We start from the raw sequence: 22,491 nt of genomic DNA on the forward strand, positions 1-22,491 counted from the left end.
CTCTCGGGATAACTTTGTCGGAGATGAAATGCCGGGTTGCTAGCGAAGCTCCACATGCTATCCAGACCACCGACAGGTCCCGCATGCCACAGCCGCTCTATCACGTGATGCATACTGCTCCGACGTGCTAACGTTCTGAGGTGAGTTACGGCGTGTTGCAAGTTTTGTGAGGTGCTTTCGTGATATTTAATGGATCGGATTACATTTTTTATTTTTCTCCGATATCCGATCCAGTAATTTAGGTCAGTATCGGACCGATACCGATACATAATATCGGATCGGTCCATCTCTACTTATTACAGCCCTGAGAAATGCTGGAGAGACACTTAGTGATGGTCTGCTTGTAGCGATGGTGTTAAAAGGTTTACCAGAAGCATTTAAACCTTTTTCTGTTCACATTACGCAAAGTGAATCAGAAATCAAGTTTGCGGAATTTAAAACAAAACTCCGCAGCTATGAGGACACTGAGAAAATGCGCTTGGTGGAACAAGAGGATAACATCATGAAGGCGAGAGTGCAACCTAGCGCGAGACCCGCAGCAGCTGCTAGTGACCACAGGAGAGACATGTCAGACATAGTCTGTTTTAAGTGTGGCCAGCGGGGACACAAGGCCAGAGCATGCCTCTACAAATAATGGTGCGGTCACTGTAGGAGCAACACCCATCGAGAGTCGACTTGCAGGAGACGACAACGGAATGATGAAGCGCGCACAGCCTCGGAGGAGGGCGGCAACGCAGAGAGCGACGACACCTATGTCTTCCGGATAAGCGATGACTACGCGGAACCTCAACAGCGACAGGACATCAGGACCAAAGGCCTGATGGTGGATACTGGTGCAACATCACACATCCTGAATGATAAAACAGCGTTCAAGAGATTTAATGACGACTTCCAGCCGGGAACACACTGTGTGGAATTAGCTGATGGCACCAGGTGTAAAGGAGTGGCTGAAGGCAGAGGAGATGCAGAGGTGTGCTTGGTTGACAGCAGAGGGAGACAGTGTAAAACAACACTGAAAGACGCTCTATATATTCCCTCATTTCCACAGAATATCTTCTCTGTGAGAGCGGCCACCGCGAATGGAGCTACTATCATCTTTGAGAAAGGAAGGAACGTCCTTCAACACAGAGAAAGTTCTACATCCATGAGCACAACAGACAACCAAAGTCTGAACTGTGAGGTGTGTATCCAGGGAAAATGTGTCCAGACTAGGAATAGAAACCCTGACAGAAGAGCTGAGAAACCCCTTGAGCTGGTACATACGGATCTAGCAGGGCCGATAGATCCAGAATCACGAGATGGACACAGATATACATTATTGTTTACCGATGACTTTTCCGGTGCAGTATTTGTATATTTTCTCAAAAACAAAAGTGAAGCAATGCAAGCAACTGAAATCGTTTTGGCCAATACAGCCCCACACGGGAAGGTAAAGTGTATCAGGTCAGATAACGGCACAGAGTTCATGGCAAAGAGTTACCAGGCATCATTAAACAAACATGGAATAAGACATGAAACTTCAGCCCTCACCAGAATGGTACAGCAGAACGTGGCTGGAGAACACTTTTTGATATGGGAAGGTGCATGCTTATTGAGAGTGCTGTACCAAAGGAATTATGGACATATGCAGTTCAAACAGCGGCTATTGTGAGAAACAGGTGCTTTAACAACCGGACAGGACAGACACCTTACTTTTTGCTGACTGGTCAGAAGCATAATCTATCCAGAATGCGAAAGTTTGGGTGTGAGTGTTATGCTTACAAGCAACACAAGGGTAAGCTGGATTCTAGGTGTACAAAAGGGATTTTTGTAGGCTACGACAAAAACAGTCCAGCATACAAGGTTTATTTCCCAGACAGCGCTAAAATGCAAAGGTTTAGGCTGGTTAAGTTTGTAACCAAACACAATGAGGAAAAGCAAACACAAACTGATACGACATCTGAGGATGAGGACATACAGGTGAGGGAGAGACCAAACGTGAACAGGGAAAGCCCCAGTACCAGTTCACAGGAACCAGATACTGACAACCAACCAGAAGTGAACAGTCAGATGCCACTTAGTGATGAGACTGAAAACTCCAGAAGCTATCCTTCTAGAACAAGAAAAAAAGCAGATTATCTAAATGAATATGAGTCAGGAGAAGACATTGATGATCAAGTGCTGACTAACATAGACTACTGTTACAGACTGATAAGTAACTCACTCGTGACATTCAGTGAAGCTGTAAAGTCACCCAACTCTAAAGAGTGGAAAGCAGCTATGGATGAGGAAATGCAATCCTTAAAAGAGAACAACACTTTTACCCTAACTAGCTTACCTGAGGGGAAGAAAGCAGTGGGGGTAGATGGGTATATGTGAAGAAAAACAGTGGCGATGGATCAGAAAAATATAAAGCACAGTACGTAGCTCAAGGTTACAACCAGTGTTTTGAAATAGACTATGACGAAACTTTTTCTCTGACTGCTAACCTGACAAGCATAAGAGTATTGATGAAGTGTCCAATACAAGAAAACCTGATTTTGCATCAGATGGATGTAAAAACTGCATACTTGCATGCACCAATAGACTTTGTAGTTTACCTTGAGCAGCCGGAAGGCTATGAAGTAAAACAGATGAAAAACTGGTCTATAAGCTGGAAAAGTCACTTTATGGGCTTAAACAGTCAGGCCGAAACTGGAACAGGACATTACATGACTATTTGATAGAGAACGGTTTCATGCAGAGTCCTGTAGATCATTGTGTTTACACAAGGAAAGCAAGAAAAGACAAAGTGATCGTGATCATATGGGTTGATGATATTATTATTGCAGCCAGTGTTGAAAGTGTTTTGAAAACTGTGAAGGGAATGCTAACTGCAATGAAAGATATAGAATAGAATAGAATAATCCTTTAATTGTCCCACAAGGGGAAATTTGGTAATCTGTATGGGGAAACTCAAACATTTTCTTGGTATTGATTTTGAGCAAACTAAAGATTGTGTAAAAATGTCACAAGAGAGATATGTAGAAAACATACTGGAAGGATTTCAAATGCAAGACTGTAAACCAAGATCAATCAATCAATCTTTATTTATAAAGCACTTTTCATACAGAAATGTAGCACAAAGTGCTTTACATGGTTAAAAGCAGCCCACCCCACCCCATCCCGCTCTCCAATTCACTCCCCACACTCTCATTAACATAAGCGGTCATGGATACATACACACACTCAGAGTCAAAAATAACACCCAGGTTTTTCACTTGTATAGGGCATAGTGAAAATGCCTGTAATTTAGACAAGAGCATCTCTCTCTGAGCCTCAGGACCGACAATTAAAACTTCAGTTTTGTTCTGGTTAAGCTGCCATCCAAGATTTTATATCTAGAATACAGTTAAAAAGGGCATCCATTGGTCTGGTGTCATCAGGAGACACGGAGATGTACAGCTGAGTATCATCAGCGTAACTGTGAAAGTTCACTCCATGCCTCCTGATGACACCGCCAAGAGGGAGCATATACAAATTAAAAAGTACAGGGCCTAAAACCGACCCTTGGGGCACACCACAAGTTATTTTATGGATCTTAGAGGAGCATGTATCCATACTCACCATAAAAGTTCTGTCTGAGAGATAGGAAGTGAACCAGTTGTGTACAGCACCAGAGAAGCCCACCATGTGTTTCAGTCTGTTTAAAAGAATAGCGTGGTCTACTGTATCAAAGGCTGCGCTTAGATCCAGTAGCACCAGGACTGAGAGCTTTTGGGCGTCCCAGTTACATCTAAGATCATTTAAAACCTTTAGGAGAGCAGTCTCTGTGCTGTGGTTCACCCTAAATCCAGACTGGAATATCTCCGGGATCTGTCTATCATTCAGAAAATCATTAATCTGAATAAAAACAAGTTTTTCTAAAATTTTACTTAAAAATGGTAAGTTGGATACAGGTCTGTAATTATTAAAATCATTACAATCCAAATTGCTCTTCTTCAGAAGATCAACTCCTTGTGAGCAAAAGTTGAACTACAATGATGATGCTGAGACAATGAACAATGTCAGGATGTACAGAGAGGCAGTAGGTAGCCTTATTTACTTGACCTCTTGCACACGACCAGATTTGAGTTTTGTTGTAAGTAAGCTGTCACAGCACTTCAAAGAACCAACTTTAGAACATTGGACTGCTGTGAAACATGTTCTGAGGTATTTGAAACAATCAAAAGACAAGACATTGTGCTACAGGAAAAGTGACAAAAGATTTGAGAGTACAAGGTCACAGTGACTCAGACTGGGTTGCAGATGTGACTGACAGGAGTACTACAGGTTACTGCATAAGCCTGAATGAAGAAGGTACTTTGGTGTCATGGCGAACAAAGGAGCAGCCAACTGTTGCCTTATCAACTTGTGAAGCAGAGTACATAGCTTTGGCAGCAACAACACAAGAATGTTTGTACTTGACACAACTGTTGCAAAGCATGTATGAGCATCAAAAGGGACCACCAAAGATTTTTGAGGACAATCAAGGGACTATTGCATTGGCAAAGAATCCTGTTAACAGACAGAGGTGTAAGCGTATCGATATCAAGTATCATTTTGTGAGATCAACAGTTAATGCTGGAAATTTGATATTGGAATATTGTTCGACAGGTCTGATCGTGGCCAATGTTATGACAAAGCCAGCAACAAAGGGGAAGTTATTGAAGTTTGCAAAATATATGTTTGGAGTGTAAACAAATAGTAAAGAAAAACTGTTTCTTTTGAAATGCATGTAAAGCTGACAATGTGAGTGCAAGTGGGGTGTTGAGCTAGTTAATAGGTATGTCCTCATTGGCATCTGTTGGGATTTTATTTTGAAAGGATGCTTCCTGTTATGCTACGCCAGAGTTCAATAAATAAAGACACATTGGTGTGAATGTTCCGTCAAAAAGCCGATGCCCCACGTGTGATTATTCCTCCGTGTAGATAAGTGTCTTCAGTATTCATGCAGATTCTGCTGGAAGACCCGTCTACATCTAAAGTTCTTTGTATGAGAAATGGACACAAAATACCAAAAGGAAAAAGGAAAAAAAGAAATGCAGAGCAATCCAAAGAAAAACAAACAAGCTCAGCAGCCACTGTCATTCCTAAATGCAGTCTGCAAACAAATGCAGAGAGTGTCTGTCAGTGGTGGGTTTAAAAACTGTAGCTAAATGCTTTTCTTGGCATTTGGCAGGGCTGCACAGAAGCATGGGGTCTAGAAATAAATAGTAAATGCACTGGTTCTTGTATAGCATTGTTCTACCCTCCACAAGCACTGAAAGCACTTTATACAACATGCCTCATTCACCATTTCATGCAAGCACTTTTTTTCTGCACCTAGGTGTTTTCTGTCTAACACTCACACGCCGATGAATGCACTGGGGATCAGCTTGACGTTCAGTATCTTTTTAACTGTTTATTTAGCTGTATTTTTCACAAATGGAACAAACTTAAACACATTACCAGTTGGTCATACATATGCTATCAATTCACTGATCAGTCTGTACATTTAAAGGGAAAAAATGCATAAATATCAGTTGCTTAATTACTATTGATAAATGGTAAATGGCCTGTATTTGTATAGCGCTTTACTAGTCCCTAAGGACCCCAAAGCACTTTACACATTCAGTCATCCACCCATTCACGCACTGGTGATGGCAAGCTACATTGTAGCCACAGCCACCCTGGGGCGCACTGACAGAGGCGAGGCTGCCGGACACTGGCGCCACCGGGCCCTCTGACCACCACCAGTAGGCAACGGGTGAAGTGTCTTGCCGAAGAACACAACGACTGAGGCTGTTGGAGCCGGGGCTCGAACCAGCAGCCTTCCGATTACAAGACGAACTGCCAACTCTTATGCCACGATCGCCCCACTATTAGTACTATTAGATAAGACAATCCATTCAAAAAGAAAGGTTCATCTCGCTTCCAAGTACATTCTATGTTGTCTTTGTTACCTCCTCCAAATAAGGCAAAATGACTGGCCATCTCCTAAATATATGGTGGTCTGCCAGCTGTTCTCCACACTTCTGCCGACACAAACCATTTGTCATTTTTCCAGCAAAATTCTCTCCAGGAGCCTGAGCTGGTAGAAGTCAGCTGCATTAGATACACATTCTGCCAATCACCCTCTGGTATGGAACCTTTCTCCCAGTTAGATTTTGAAAGGTTATTTTTGTTTTTTTATTGTTTAGATAGTTGAATACAGTCTTCACACAACTTTCTTATTTCTTTTGGTTTTATCCATGTCAGTAAATATGTCAATTATATTGGAGTCCTTTGTATTTCTAAATGTTTTATCTTGTCATTAAAATAGTCTCTAACCTGAAAGTACTTAAAAAAAGTTAATTTTACCTAAGCCATTAGTTTCCTGGATTTTATGAAAGCTATACAGCTCCATCTCCATCTGACACGACCAAACAGGAGAAGGTAATAACGATTTTGTTCCAATATTTAAAGCACCCATTGATTGTGTCTGCTGTGAAATCTGGGTCAGATGTGATCCATTTTTATATTCTAGGATGTTTTTCCAGTAGTGGTGATTTACACTCACTAACCCAAATTCTGAGTGGTACCTTGGACCATTGGTTTAGGGTCTTAGCATGCTGTCTATATAACATTTTGCTTCCCAGAAGAGATTGTAATGAAATGTGAAATTTACCATGTTCTTCCATTTTGTAAAATAACTGGGAATTGCAGCAGCATGCTAGGGATCTTAGTTGGATAGCTAATAAATGGATAGACATGGCAGTGATTCAGCTGTTTCTTTAGGAAGTTGTAATATTTTAAATTGAATCCGTGGCCTTCTGCCCACACATATAAATCTAGAAATTCACTTGTTCCTTTCAATAAATTATTTTGATGTAAATTATTATTATTATTATTATTATTATTATTATTATTATGCATTTCTAAGGCAAACCTGCTCATATCTGCCTTGATATGTTTGGTCAAAACGGTATTTCTTAACTTTAGTATTCGCATGATAAGGTGGGGCCAGGTTTCACAATGAACTCACCCGAAACTCTGGCTGATTGGGACCCACACCCAGTTTCACACCTTGGCTCCCTCTGTGGGGGGATACTCCCACTAGGTTTATATCTGGGACTCTCCACCATTTGACCTTAGAACTGAAGAAGCTTCTCGGATGAGAGGTGAAACGTCTTCAAGCAACTTAAAGAAGTCCAGACGCTTTTCTTTGCAAGCTCCTTTGACTACGATGACCTGGATGACTGAGAACCTTCACAGACTTAACTTTAGTAACGTTCTATATGTTTAGATATTAATAGCAATAATATTATTAGCAATGAATTGAAAGTATTGGTATTAGTCATGATAAATTTTGGTAAACTGTAACAATAGGAGGCGTTCTTGTTTTAACGTGGTGTGGCCAGCAGAGGGCGGGAGCACATAGATTATCAGTCAACACAGCTAAAACCGCAGCTGAGGAAGAAGGTCAGCGTCTCGTACAGAAGGTGTAGATGTTTGGTTCCTGGGTACCTGTGTGTGGTTTACAGCAAACGAGCCCCCGCATAAGGCTGGTAAGGACCCCCGATCACACGGACTGTAGCTAGCCTGTGAGCAGTAACTCTCCGTGACCGTGGCTTGTTAGTGTTAGCTGCTCGGTAGTGTGGATGCACTCGCCGCTGAGGGGAGATGTCTCTTCATCATGCTCCGTTAACTCGTTTCCCGGTGTGTTTATTGCCCGGTGACATAGCGATTACAGCATTATTCACTGTATTATCGATGGTGTGGTTTTGCTCGTTACCTTGTTGGTTTGTGTAACCGAGCCAGTTAAACTTTGGGTTTTCCCATCTGAACTAAGCTCCGTGTCTTCCTTCGGAGCAGCTTACACTTGGCCCAGTGTTAGCTTGTGTGAGCTACAGCTGCGTTTCTCTGCTCTGACTTGAAGTCACAATAACACGTGACTGACTCTTGTTGCTTTGGATTTTTTCTGTTTATTCGGCTAAAGTTAATGGGACATTTCTCGGATGTAATGTTTTGGGTTATTTGGTGCTAAAGCAGCTGCCGGCTGTGTGCTCGGGAGTTCCCGTTTTAGCCCAAACTTCTTTGATTGGCAGGTCGGCAGCGTGGCAGAGCGCGCGGCACTTGCTCTCTCCACGTTGGCGTCTTCAACGAGTATTCCTGTTTACACTGAGGGCTGGTCCTGTGCCCCAGCTGTCTAAAACGCATCCTGTTTACAGTCAAGTACCTATCACACAGATCTGGGTCCTGGTGCACTGTGGGGCAGTGCTACAAATCCGGTAAAGGCTGGCCTAATGTGGAGGGTCCACAAATAACAGTGCACACTCCCTGTGGAGCTCCCTGTTACTTTACACACGTGGAAAACTGCACCAGAAACCTGATGAACCAAACTGGTGCTCACAGATCAGTGGATATATTGTTGGCATTTGTCACAAATATCATGCCGCGTGTGTTATTCAGTAATGGCTTCTGCTTTTGAAATGCAGTGTAGTTTGTTTTTAGTTATTTTTCCCAAAGAAGCACAAGGTGCTCCACATGAGTGGAGGAGAGCTGATGCCTTACATGTGGACATCAGACTCCACTCATCCCACTCAGCCTGTGCAGAATACAGCCAGGAAATATATCACATTAGACCTCATTAAACAGCACTGTGCTGTCTACTCGTGTATTAGAAGTAATGTTGATATATTTTATTCTTTACTTTTAGTGTCTTTGAGGTCGGTTTCACACAAAACTTGCTGGCTGTTTCTGGCTCTCACTCACTCACTCCTGTTTTCGTGGACTGTGATTTCTGTGACTACAGGCTCATCGCAATCTTTTGATTTATCTCTAACTTAAGGTAGTCTAGGTGCTGAGTGGGAGTAGATATTGTAGTAGAATTTATGGACAAAGTCTTGTAAGTGGTACATTTCAGTGCAATCAGCTACAACTCTTTAGGTTTGCAAAACACTGAAGTGTTCCCTTTAAAGTAAAATGACTCGAAGTTTAGTTGTCAAAAAAAATCATGTCCTTACCTTCTTTATACGTGAATATTAGCTACAACATATGGAGAAAATTTCAAAACAAATTCATTAATTTTTGCCTGATTGCATTTATGACTCCTACAGTAATTTACACTGATTATTACCATTAGCTTTGACAATCAAAATAAATACTGTAGCCTGTGGTTAAAGTAAAATTCTCTTATACGACTTGAAGCGCCAGCAGCCTCTTCGGCGATGTAAGCGTACAGATTGTGTGTCTGGGATTGTGCTCTCAGCCTCCTACTGTACACCCATGATTGTACACCAATCCACCCAACCAGCATCATCAAGTATGCCAATGACAACACTGTGGTTGGATTCATCTGTGATTGTGATGAGACAGTTGACAGTGTTCGCCCCCCTTCCTGGTTTCCTATCTTTTTGTATGTCAGTCACACTTAAATGTTTCAGATCATCAAACAAATTAAAACACTGGAGAAAGATAACCTGATTAGGCCTGACTACTGCCACAATCACTTAAATAGGACCTGTCTGACAAAGTGGAGTAGACCAAAAAATCCTCAAAAGCCAGACATCATGCTGCGATCCAAGGACGTGCAGGAACAAATGAGACACAAAGTAATTGAAATCTCAGTCTGGAAAAGGTTATAGAGCCATTTCTGAAGCCGTGGGACTCCAGCGAACCACAATGCAGCGTTAGAGATTGTTAGGTTGGCCAGTAGTGGTAGTTATGGTACTAAGGCTTTGGAAGAAGACCCTAGCTGGATGGATCTTTCCTGACTGACCCTTTGCACAGCCAATGAAGCTGCTCACTACACTTGAATGTAAAGGCACCACTGTGTCACTGTGTTTCAGTATAGAAAACCATTTCAGAGATTCTGACACTTCATGTGTAATTTAATTTTGTTTGGGCTTCTTCATTTGAAAGTGAAATACATGCAGTAATTGTTGTTGAGCTAAATGTTGTCATTAACACTTCACTATAATTAGCTCTGTGCTTCTGTAACTTGAGCCTGGAGTCTAATTAAACTCATAACTAATAACGGTGATTATAACTCGTACTACTTCCTCCAGGAGCACTACTTGAGATGTGCATTGTTTTGACACTAGATGGTAGTCATTCCTCACATTTGGGTGGACTAACTGCTCTTTACTGTTGTGCAGGTGAAGAGGCTTGAATAGCGTGCTTCAGGAAATCCACCTTACTGAACTACAAATCCCAAGATTTAGCCTGGATAATGTAGAACATTGTAAAAAAGTTGTAGTTTCCACAATACTGTTTAATTTGAACCAAATCATTAGTAACATCCTTCAACTTTGACTCTGCTGGTCTTGATAGGGCCTGAAATGTCTTATTAAATGAGAGAGTATTTGTATATTTTTAACCAGTGGAATTATAGTAACTATATTTTAATATCTGGCTGAATGGCCCAGTAAGTGTTGTGTGTTACTTGTTTGAGTGAAACATGGTAAGAAAATATAAGACTCCATCAAAAGGTTAAGATGAAGTGATCCAACCAATATGAATAAATGCTGTCATCCTAAATGTTAAATACAGCTGTAATTGTGGTTTTACATGTTTCTGTTTAAGGACTGTCTCTGTTTACTAGAAGAATAAGATGTCCTCACGCAGAAAATCTATAAGAACACAGTTTATCGACCCCGTCTGTCAGGCTGCTTCTGATTCTTGCTTGTGTTTGTCTTTGTAGGTCCAACCAGAAACTGACTTCACCTCCTCCTGGTTTCCCCTCCTTCATTTCATTGTTTGTACAAGTTGACTGTGTGAACTTCATTGTACCCGGTGTGTGTGTGTGTGTGTGCGCATATGGATGTGCCTCTGTCTATGTGAGCGTGTGTCTGTCTCGTTCCCTCCCAGCCCACCATGTCCCTGTATTCCTCAAAACTCCAGCTGAGCGTATCACTGTGTCTTCTCCTCCCCCCCTGTGTGCTTCTGCTCCTTACCGACTCCGCCACCACAGGACCAAATGGGGCCTACTTCTTCTCAACACCCACAGTTAATTGCGCCTCTGGATGTAAGTATGTGGCAGGAGTCTTAAAGGTTCTCTGTGTAAGCATGTGAAGCTTTTTTAAAATCTGTTTTCATGGGCAGTGTGTGAACAGCTTGTGACAGAACTAAAAAAAGAAAAAGGTGAGACCCGGTGTGGACACCGAACATTGTTAACACAATAACTTGAAGATTAGGTAAGGTAGGATTTTCATTTTGATACCATTGGTGAATCTACTAACACTGGCAGCCACAAGTATCCTTCAATGTTGTGACACTCATGGTCACAATATTGGCACGAATGTATCTATATGTCATTTGTCGTTGGTGCCAGGTTGATAAAGTGTACAAAATACGCATTGTATGTGTGCTGGACTCACATCTGTGCTTGTCCTGCTGGACCTCAGTGCAGCGTTTGATACTGTTGACTGTAATATTTTATTACAGCGATTACAGCATGCGGTAAGTATTACAGGTACTGCTCTGCAGTGGTTTGAATCATATCTAATAGACTCCAACTTTATCTCTCCACAAAGGCAGATAATACACACCAGTTAAACCGCAGGAATGTCTTAAAGACATAATAATCTCTCATTTCCTGCTTATAAATTCAGATAAAACTGAGTTTGTTGTACTTTGGATAGAGTCATAGAAATATGGGCTCCAACTACCCTTTTCTCAGAGTGACTCTGAAAAACTAGTTCATGCATTTATTACTTCCAGGCTGGACTTCTGTAATTCATTATTATCAGGATGTCTTAAAAACTCCCTGAAAAGCTTTCAGTTGATCCAGAATCCTGCAGCAAGAGTCCTGACAGGGACGAGACCCTATGTAGAAAGACAGGGTCTCCCTGTTAAATCCAGAATTGAATTCAAAATCTTGCTCCTCACATACTTGAATAATCAGGCTTTATCTTATCTTAATGACCTTGTAGTACCATATCACCCTATTAGAGCACTTCGCTCTCACACTGCAGGCTTACTTGTTGTTCCTGGAGTATTTAAAAGTAGAATGGGAGGCAGAGCCTTCAGTTTTCAGGCCCCTCTTCTGTGGAACAAGCTTTTGGATTTTGGAGACAGACACTATCTCTGCTTTTAAGATGAAAACTTTGCTTTTTGATAAAGCATATAGTTAGGGCTGGATCAGGTTATGCTGCATTAGGTCTAGGCTGCTGGGGGGTTCCCATGATGCAATGAGTGTTTCTTCTTCTTGTCCTGTCTTCCTTCTCTCACCCCAACCTATCACAGCAGACGGCCCCGCCCCTCCCTGAACCTGGTTCTGATGAGGTTTCTTCCTGTTAAAAGGGAGTTTTTCCTTCCTACTGTTGCCAAAGCACTTGTGCGTAGGGAGTTTCATGATTGTTGGAGTTTTTATACTTTGCCTTATTGTAGTGTCTCTACCTTACAACTGTTGTTGTGATTTGGCATTATGTAAATAAAATTGAACTGAATTTGAATTAAATTGAACAAAAATAAGCACTTCATGTAGCTCTAGGCACGATTCATCAATTAATCTTTCTTGGGAATGTTAAAGAAACCATAAGAGGTGTGATCAAGTCCACAAAAAACAAAGACTGCTTGATTTTAATTTGGCCGATCTCTCATTCAAAGTCATCTTCTTGGCCAAGTTCAGATGGCTGGCAGCACGTTATTTTAAAGTCCAACTGTGAGAAAATGCCAACTTGTGTTTTAAAGCAACCTGTATTTTGTGTGGATGATTATTACTGCTGAGGATAGCTGGGGTATCAATAGCCTCAAAAAGAAATATTATTATTTCAACAAAATTTACTATTAAGATATTTATTATTGGGGAAATGCTGAAGACCATTTTATCAGTGATTGCAGCTTACAGTATGACATGGTTCAGTAGTGGCATAGAATAATGAAATGAAGGCACAAAAGTAACCTAGAGGGTATTTTGCCTGGAAATTTTATGTAAAGCACAACTGCTTTGAGCATTTAGTTTTACCAATAACAGAAATAGTTGAACTTTGTAACTCTTCAGTATTTTCCATACAGGATGGGTGTGGGTTGAGCTTTTTAGCCAGATACACCAAATAAGTCATTTCCATGAACAGTTCAAGTGCCAGCGTTGCTTTGTTGAGTCATTTGTTTACTGTTGTGTTGGACATCCCCGTCTGAAAGCATCGCCTCCTGGTATGCCTTCATAACCTAGCTGTACTCTTTGGCTTTTGCCAAGTAATGAAGCGACTCAGGCAGTGAATGTGCTACACTTCTACTCTAATCTCCTTTTAGTAGGATGCCTGACTCCAAGGAGCTAATGTAGATATAATAGCACACAGGTTTAACTACTTTGGGCCGTCAATGAAAGGTGCTTTAAGCTGCTTCCTTGTCAAAGCGATCAGCTGTACGTGTTTGCTTTGGATGAGTTCCATGCCGGATGCCTTCCTGCTGTATTCCTTTCATTTGCCAAGCTAATGTTTAATCTGCTTCACTATTGAGCCACCTTACTTCTGGCTTCACTAAAGGCATGAAAATTGATGTTTTTTTAATTTTGTCTGATTCAAAGGAGCTTGCAAAGAAAAGCGTCTGGACTTCTTTAAGTTGCTTGAAGACGTTTCACCTTTCATCCGAGAAGCTTCTTCAGTTCTAAGGTCAAATGGTGGAGAGTCCCAGATATAAACCTAGTGGGAGTATCCCCCCCCCAAAGAGGGACAAAAGGACCCCCTGATGATCCTCACCCTCTGTGGGGGGATACTCCCACTAGGTTTAAATCTGGGACTCTCCACCATTTGACCTTAGAACTGAAGAAGCTTCTCGGATGAAAGGTGAAACGTCTTCAAGCAACTTAAAGAAGTCCAGACGCTTTTCTCTCCAAGCTCCTTTGACTTCGATGACCTGGATGACTGAGAACCTTCACAGACATTTTGTCTGATTGTTTTTGTCTACAATTTTGACTTAGATGGTGATCATAAACATTTTTTAAATCAGTTATCAGTGTAATTTCAGAGTTCCCAAACTTGTTTTGGTTGTAAGGGTATCTCGATCTTGAAGATAGCACAGCTCTTTGGCTATTTACAGGGTTAAAATTCTTTGAAAGGTACAAACTGATGCTCTGCAAATATACGAGTGAAATATAAATGTATGTTTGGCTTGTAGCGAATGTTGTTTCACTAGTTTGTGCTAACTAGAATTTGTTGTTCCCAGGTGCTACTGATGCAACAACAAAGACCTCTTTGGATGGTGTGACCACTCCACCGAACACTTCAGTCTCTGCCTTAAACCCGAATAACACTTCAGATGTCATCACACAGACCCACTCTAGTACAGGCAAGGATAATAACAGTCTGCAACCAAATGCAAGCACTCAGTCCTCCCTGAACTCATCATCCACCAACCACACCACTGTCAGCCACAGACTGAATGAGTCTGTAACATCGGTGAACAAAAATGAGCAAATTACAGAAGGAGCCCTTTCTTCCACATCTTCAGCATCCTTTGAGCAGCCATCGTCACAGGAGCATCTCAAATCACCAGAGGCATTTACCCCCACTAGCTTGCCTGCTCAGCGCCTGCATACTGGATCCACCACCAGCACTAGCAGTATAACAGCAACCACTTCAGAGTCTGTTAAGAATGTGGTCACTACACCTGTGAAATCTACAACCTCAGCACCAGCAACTGCAACAACAACAAGAACAACAGTAGCCCCACACTCGGTGACGATAGCTTACACAAGTGTTGCTGTTACTTCCGTCCATGGTTCAGACACGTCTCCATCGGCTGCCCTGCCACACCCCAGTATTGAGGTGGCACCGATTCAGACATCATCTTTAACCAAATCACCATCTGCTATAACTGTTGCCAGTACTGATGCATTGGCCAATCACAATAAATCTTTTGCCTCAGCTACGAGGGTCCCTGTGGTAGAAGAGGCGGGGGCTGTTCTGACCAAGCAGCTCGTCGATACGGCGTCTTTACTGGCTGTCCTGCTCTTTGGCCTGCTTTTCTTCTTGGTCACAGTGTCAGTGTTTGTCAAACTGGCCTACGACAGCTACAAGAGGAAGGACTACACGCAGGTCGACTATCTGATAAATGGCATGTACTCAGACTCTGGGGTATGAGACAGGAAGAGGATAATTATATTTCATGAAGCTTTTTCTTTCTTTGACTCGGAGCAGGAAAAACTAAATGAACTAAATGACAGACTAACTGAATGGTAAGATGGTGCTGTGAATTTACAGGATGGTCCAGTTAGTTCAGCAAGAAATGGAAAAGGTACACTGACGATAAAACGGTGATGCACACTGATCTGTTTTCTAGCAGCTCCTGTTTTTTTGTGGGGGGGGGGGATGTCAAAATTCAAACCTTATAGCTTACATTTGGTTCTGCTAGTGGCCCCTGACAGGATTGGAATCGATTAGATGTTGGCTGGCTCAGTTGGGACGTTTCCAAAGCTCAGCAGATGACCTCGTCATCAGTTAATTTACTGCTGGTAAGAAATGTCGAGATTATCTAAAAGTAGAGTTGTAAAAAAATCAAACTAGCAAATAATTTATTGTATTTTTTTTAAAATTTGCAAACATTTTTTTCCTAAGTGACATCTATATAAGGACCAAATCAGAATGTTATGCCCAATGATTCATTTCCTTGTCATTACCTTGATGCTTATTTTATTTTTGAAAAAGTCAATGGACATACATCTCAGTGCCAAATAGGGTGTGTAACTGACAAAGATTAGCTCTGCGCTTAAGGCATTTAAAATATGTCACATTGCAAATTCTTTTTAATGTGGTTTAATTGGCCACAGTGATAATTCAGTTATTCAGTGCTTCATGCAGCAGTGCACAAAACAGTTTCTGCTTGACAACTTTTGAAGTTCTTTCAATTCAGAAATGACTGTTTTAGACGGTGTTTGTTTACATTTTTGGAATTTGGTGTTGCTGATTTGATAACAACAATAATAATTACAGTTATTATTATATTTGCTCTTTACAATTGGATATATAACCTTGATAGTGAAGAAATGTTCATCAGATCTCAGTCACATTTTGGAACCTTCCCGTTCCAGCCCCTGTACACAGTGTTGCACTGTTTACTGCAAAGTAGATTATTTGTTTTGTTATTAATACTCTACAGAAAAATGGGGTAAAAATGAATCACACATAGATCTAAGTGTATAAAATCACTCTTGCAACATTTGACAGAAATCTAATGTGACGTTGTGGCTAAAATTTGCCATATTTCTGTGGTGTCGTTATATTTCTCGGCCCTTCCCGTCTTTAAGATATCACATTTTCCACGTTTTTAACTACAGCTGGCACTGAATGATGCACACTTGTTGTAATTTCCAACCACAAAGCTAGACTCAGACTCACTGTTGAAGCTTTTCTAAAGTAATCATTATCAACATGGTGAATTACTGCAGCTCTGTCCTCACAGTTGCAGGTGTGAGACACCTGGGTCTGTTGTAGTATTAGTCTGTTGTAATCTTGGCCATCATTTCTATAAAAGAGAAAGAAGTAGCTGTTCGCACACTGCAGAACTCCAGATTCCTCATTTATTACATCTAGGGACATTTCAAGCACACCTGCTTTTCATCAGACAGCGACACACCAGGCAGTGCCATCTGAAATCAGCTGCGAACAGTCACGTGACCACGGGAAGCTGCAAAAGCTTCCAGTCAACAACCTTGTACAGGACAAAGAATTGATAAGTGAATAATTTGCTGAATAAAACCAGCAGATTAGAGAGAGAGAGAGAGAGAGAGAGAGAGGGTATTAGATCCCAGCTGTCAGTACTTTGAGTTTGACCTCATGTGAAGTCAATTAAATAGTCTGGATACACTTCTGGCTTGTTTATAGTCTAGTGATGGAAATGGTCAGTAAAGCATCATTTTAGTTTTCATAAGAGATGGCAAAGCTAAAAATCGACTTATGTATAAACCAGGATCTGATCAGCACAGACGGGTGAACTTGAACCAGCCTCTCAAACTGTATTCAAGGTAAATGAATATGTGGAAAACTTAACTCTATAGAAGCGTTGATGTTTTCTCAGAAAGACAAAAATGCTGCACAGGTGCTGCTGCCAGCTAATTACACTGCAAGATGTGTTTCCATTGCTCTGGTTAAGTTTCCATCAGATGTGGCCGCGTGTGTTGAAGCCTGATGTTGGTGGATCAGGGCCAGAGTGCACACTGTGGTGTCTGCTTTAGCTAACAGGCCAGAGAGAGACCACAGAGACATTTAAGTCATCAAGCTGAGGATTTTCCACCCACTGTCACTCTGTTAATGTCAGTTCACTTGTAGGCCGCGCTCACAGAGCCTGTTTGGCTGGCAGCTCTTCCACTTGAAGGTCAGACAGACACACTAACACCGCTTCATCTTAAAACGCACAGCTCCTGCTGTGTTTACAGCTAGCATTAAAACTACTCCGCCCTCTGAGGAGGATTAAATCTGAGATTTTTGGAAACTAGCCAGGTTGGTTTGAAAAGTTGAGGATTGTGCAGGATTGCAGGCTGTGACGGTGTCGTATCCGTTTTATAGCAGCTAAACCCTGCATGTGGTTGTGCTGTCACGTTATAAAGAAATGACATTGGTGTGGTGTGAACTGAACTCCTTGAATTCACGAGCAGTTATGCTATTAGAATCATTTTGGAGGTTAAACAAACATTTCTAACATTTCAGATCAAACAGAAGCACCGTTGCTGTAACGCCAACCCTTAGTCTGATTGTTCGTTTTATGTCAGTGACAGATTATAAATCGTAAAGTTAAACTAGGTCCTCTCCAGCACGGCATTTCATATTTTTGATCATCTGTAGGCTATTCAAACTTTTTTTTTTTTTGGATAATTTCAGGTTTTATTATTATTTCATTATTATTTTCATGGCAGTTCCACAAACAACATTCTCTTTTTAAAGAAATCTTTATGAATTCTCCTTCACACTTTCCCTGGGATCATGATGTTTTCCATAGAGGTCAGTAAATAACAACCAGAAAAAATAAAGGATTTTTTTTTTTCCAACTATTGGACTGCAAGCCATTAATGGCAGATTTATGTTAAACAAACCTCACTGTGTTAAATACTCAGATTTTCCAAATGTTAGAGGGTTCCTTTAAAGGTATTGACATTTCATTAGCTTTCATTGCTACAGACGACATTTCAGCAGTGTTCCTTTGCACATGTCTTCCAGTGAATCACAGGAACAAGGCCATACTTAATTGTTTATTACTATATTTTTTAGATTCTCACAGTGAATGTATTCTTTTAAAAGATATTGAGTATATATTGTCTTATTAATGCATTGTGTCTTTGCCTGTTCATGTAACTGGTATGTTTTCTCCAATCTTCGTCTGGCTTACCTCACTGTGCTCTTTCCCATGCCTTTGTAAGAAGCAACTTGAATGTTAAGCCATTTATTCAGTCATTTTCATTACATTTCAACATTCCTTCAAACGTGCACATTGCATTCAGCAAAGAGCAAACGTTTTACACTATTTCCCACAAAGAGAGAAAGCAGCAGATGTTTGATAAAGAATGAGATGGTAAAAGCTCTGTCACATGAAGCTGGTCTCTTTCTATTACAGAAACTCTGGAGATCAGGTGCATTTCCATTTTGCCATATAATCTACTCAGTGTCTTGGTTTCAGACTGATTTCGTCATCCGGTCCTTTGCCGAATGATTCTCAGTGATTTAGCTGTGCGCTACAAACAAAGGCGGTCCTTGAAGTCAGTATCCATTGCCATAAACTGAATTACTTTGCCTTTTCTTGAGCACATTGTATTTGGTGTATTCTTCCAGTAGAGTACACAGCTGATGGAACTTCACCAAATAATCACTGAAGCACATCTTTGTGTGATAAAGCCAAGGGAAACATAAAGCCATGATCAGTTAGTGACTGAATGAGAGGGAACTTGAACTGTTCCACAACAGCAAGGTGACCTTTCTGGGTTCATCTGAAACCTACACAGATTTCAAATGAAAATGTAACGTTTGAGATGTTGTTCTGCTGTAAATGCATTTAACCCTTCCTGTCGCTGCTCGCATTCTTCTTTGAGAGGAGACAACTCTCGTCTTGTGGCAATGCACTGATTGGGTCACAAGACCTCGAGGGGATCAGTATGGCAGGCTGTTATCTTTGTTTTTCTCAAACAAACTTTTTTTTTTTTTTTAATGATATTGTCTTTGTCACATTGGTCTCATTTGGTTTTGAATTGATTCCCATATATATGTTTTTGTTCATCATAAAAACTGAAGGTACAATAAAAAAAAAACTGTAAAAGTTTGATGTGTAAATCTCAAAGCAGTTCTTAACTGCCTGCTCTGATTTCTCCTCATCAAATGATAGCTGATGCTTTTGAGACGTTTCAGACGATGACGGTCCTCTTTTGTTCTCCTCTTCGATTGTCTAGTTAATTCAGAAAGCTTCCAGTACCTAAAATCTTGTTCCTTGCTTAAAGATACTGGAAAAATACACAAATGGCAATACCCCTGCATAGGAGGCAGGAACATCACTTAGCTCAACTGTAGAGTTTGCTGAGAGAGATGATTATTCCCCCATGAAAGGAGAGTTTGTATAAACGACTATTTCTGCATGGTTTAAAAACAGCCTCAGATTTTCTCAAAATTTAATCTTTCTTCATTTTTTTTCTGTTTTATTAAACAGATTTCTGTTTGGGTTGTTGTTTCTTCCTTTTTTTCTGTGAGAAATTAGGAAAATCACATTATCCAAAGTTTGTTTTTATTTTCTAATTAAATGGCAAAAATGACAACTTGTTAGTTCTAACCATGACCTTTTTAGGCTTCTGTATGTGTTTGGCATACTTTGCTTTGTTTCTTTTTCCTCTCATGGACAAAAAACCCCCCAAAATATATTTTTGTTATCAGTATCACCCAAATTGCAACTTCATGAAAACATTTTGTAGTGTTTATTTGAGGTGTATTTCCATTTTTCTGAGGTCTGTTTGAAACAACATAATCTATAGCTGTTAGTAAGAGTGTCTGCAATGAGGACATAAATGTCTTTTATGGCAGTCAGAATGTAGTTCATACTGTGTCAAATTGTCTTGGATTGTGTCGTTGTGTCCATTAAGCAAGTGGATTTTACCCCCCAAGTGAAGATGGTTTACTGATGTCCGTAATTTCATAGTTTTTCCATAGATCCTGGAACCAGTGTGGACTGTGTTAAAGGTAAACTTGTGTTTGTGGTGACTGATGTGCAGGATGTCATGAAACCTGCCCTGTGCCAACCTGATGTTCTAATGCACTTTGAACAGAGATTTTTACTTTGCAGAAAATAAATGAAAAAAGAACCGAATTGATCGTGTTGGTGTTTGAGTAAATCAGTTGAATGTTTTATTCATCGATGAAGTACAGTTGCAGAGTTTTACCATCATGTTACATGAAAGGAACATTCATTAATCAAAGCAACAGTGCCAGGTTTAACTAGCAGTTCAGTTCGTGTGGTGGGATTTCTCAGCACTTCAGCTCATCAAGCTGCACCAGCCCAGCCTTGGGGATTCTGATAGATGCACAACACGACTGACTTGGCTGTTATGCTGTGTATTCATGAAAGGTGAACTATTTGTATTGGTGTGTTGTTGTTGTTCTAACCCACTCTTGTTAATGAGATGGCAAGGATGCATGCTAATGTACATGCGTGCTAAACACTTGATTCTTGCACAGGGTTTGACAGGAAAGGGATGTGCTTTTGTTGTGGAATAACATTTTTCTCCACTCTTACTCTGATTTTTTTTTTTTTACTTTATTGTTCTTTCACTACAAATCAACCATTTATCACAGAGTGCTGTAATGTTTTCACCTGAGGATTGCATTGATTCTAGTGAACCCTGTGAATGCATTCATTGACCTCAAAAATTCTATGAGGTGTTTCTGTTTAAGTCATTTCTGTTGTAGTTCTGCAAGTATTACCACAAGAGAGGTGACATGCTAACATGCTTAAAACAACAATGACAGAAAAAAAGATCTGAAGTTAAAATCTTGCAGAAATTTGCTTTTAAGATGGACGAAGAAAACAAAAAAATAGAAAAGAAATCACTGGATTGTGGTTAGAGGGTTATAAGAAGGACCGCTCAATTTGAGCAGTTAGGAGACACATTTAGGGAGGCAGGGCTGAGATGGTGCAGATGAGGGAGTGGATATACTCCACCTACTAAGCCGACTAAGAACCAAAGAACAGAAGCCTTGCCGACAACCAAAAAACCACAGCTGCAAGTTGCATCTCAGGCCAGAAAGTTTGGATGTCAACTAAAAGCATTCCACTAAGAACTGAATCTAGAAAAGTCTCCAACTTCGTTGGTTGGAAAACCGTGTTTTAACAGTGATTCATTTTCCTCCCTTCCTTGACTTAATTTGCACCCCCAGATATAACACTGCAATTTGTCATAATCCTTCAATTTCTCAGTCAGTTCTGCACATCCAACATCTGGTTTCAAAAAGCTAAGATCAAAATACTCATCTTGAGGCTTCATTAACTAATTGGTGGCATCACCTTATATAAACATATAAGGTGATGTCACGTTATGTCTTCGTAACACTAAGGATAAAATGCACTATATGTGTAAACAATCGTTAACATTAATATACAGAGGAGTGGAAAAAATATCTGAAAAACATGAACCCTTGATGCATGCCCAATCATCCAGGTAAGGAAATCTTGAAAAGTTGATTCTGTTCATCTGGACAACATAGCCCGCGGGATCCCTGGGCCACACAAACCCCACCACCACGATAAGGCATCAATTGATGAATGGGTGGTGGAAAAGTTATTTTTAAATAAAATGTTGTCCCTAGTAACATAGGGACAGTTACAAATAAAGTAACAGAAGCACATTCACATCACAACACTCTCCCCAATTTATTTCCACTTTCCTGTTTTGACCCAGATATTGTATCATAAAGACAGATTAAAATCATATTCAGACCATATTCAGAATTAATATGTGAGCATCACAAACATCATTCATTTATTCAATTTAAAGCTTCGCACACCAAATCCATGTCATTATAAATGCTTTGTCTGTTTTACATTTATTGTCCACTTGATGGCAGAGTGGAGCAAATGAAGCATCGTGAAGCTTCAGCCCATGAGTGGACCAATTCGATGGAAGGTTTCAGTACTTCACGAAGCTTCATCTCACCACCACTAAGACATAGTCACAGAGCAAAAAAGCAAGCAAACAAAGGACCATGCAGATAAAGAAGCTGACTTCACTCTCTGTTTTCAAACAACAATCAGGCTTCAACTGAACATCTTAAGTAGGAGACTGGGAATCAGGTAATTACCAACAGCTGAGATCATGACTTACTTTCAGGTGTACAGAGTCAAAGGATTGGACACCAGAGGAGGACCCATCCCTCAAACACAACGTGCGCGCACACACACACACACACACACAGAGCAAGACTCAGACAGTGAGAGGAAAATGAGAAGAGAAAAGAATGAGCCAGCACAGGGAAACTGGACCATGACATAACTCGGTTTATCATCCTTTAACTCTGTTGAGAATGGGAGGTTACAAAATTAACATTATTTTTGACTCACTTGTTG

The 22,491-nt window shown here is 40.6% G+C and overlaps 1 protein-coding gene across 1 annotated transcript; it reads left to right on the plus strand.

Moving 5' to 3' along the window:
* Window positions 1-7,466: 7,466 nt before the first annotated feature.
* On the plus strand, window positions 7,467-20,233 carry lg7h11orf24 (linkage group 7 C11orf24 homolog). The gene is made up of 4 exons (XM_086299707.1): window positions 7,467-7,526; window positions 10,664-10,717; window positions 10,831-10,987; window positions 14,128-20,233. Exons 1-4 carry the CDS (start codon window positions 7,467-7,469, stop codon window positions 15,042-15,044), a joined length of 1,188 nt encoding a protein of 395 aa, XP_086155833.1. The 3' UTR covers window positions 15,045-20,233.
* The last annotated feature ends 2,258 nt before the right edge of the window (window positions 20,234-22,491 follow it).

Source organism: Aulonocara sp. 'chitande type north' Nkhata Bay, linkage group LG7, assembly GCF_057382095.1.
Source record: "Aulonocara sp. 'chitande type north' Nkhata Bay isolate Kocher_YH1m ecotype deep benthic linkage group LG7, A_spYH_male_GT1.1, whole genome shotgun sequence".
Lineage (NCBI taxonomy): Eukaryota > Metazoa > Chordata > Actinopteri > Cichliformes > Cichlidae > Aulonocara > Aulonocara sp. 'chitande type north' Nkhata Bay.

Coding starts and splice junctions, on each gene's coding strand:
- lg7h11orf24 (XM_086299707.1), top strand. CDS start 7,467: ATGTTTGGTTCCTGGGTACCTGTGTGTGGTTTACAGCAAACGAGCCCC. Junction 10,718..10,830: donor TTCCCCTCCTTCATTTCATT/GTTTGTACAAGT, acceptor GTTCCCTCCCAG/CCCACCATGTCCCTGTATTC. Junction 10,988..14,127: donor AGTTAATTGCGCCTCTGGAT/GTAAGTATGTGG, acceptor TGTTGTTCCCAG/GTGCTACTGATGCAACAACA.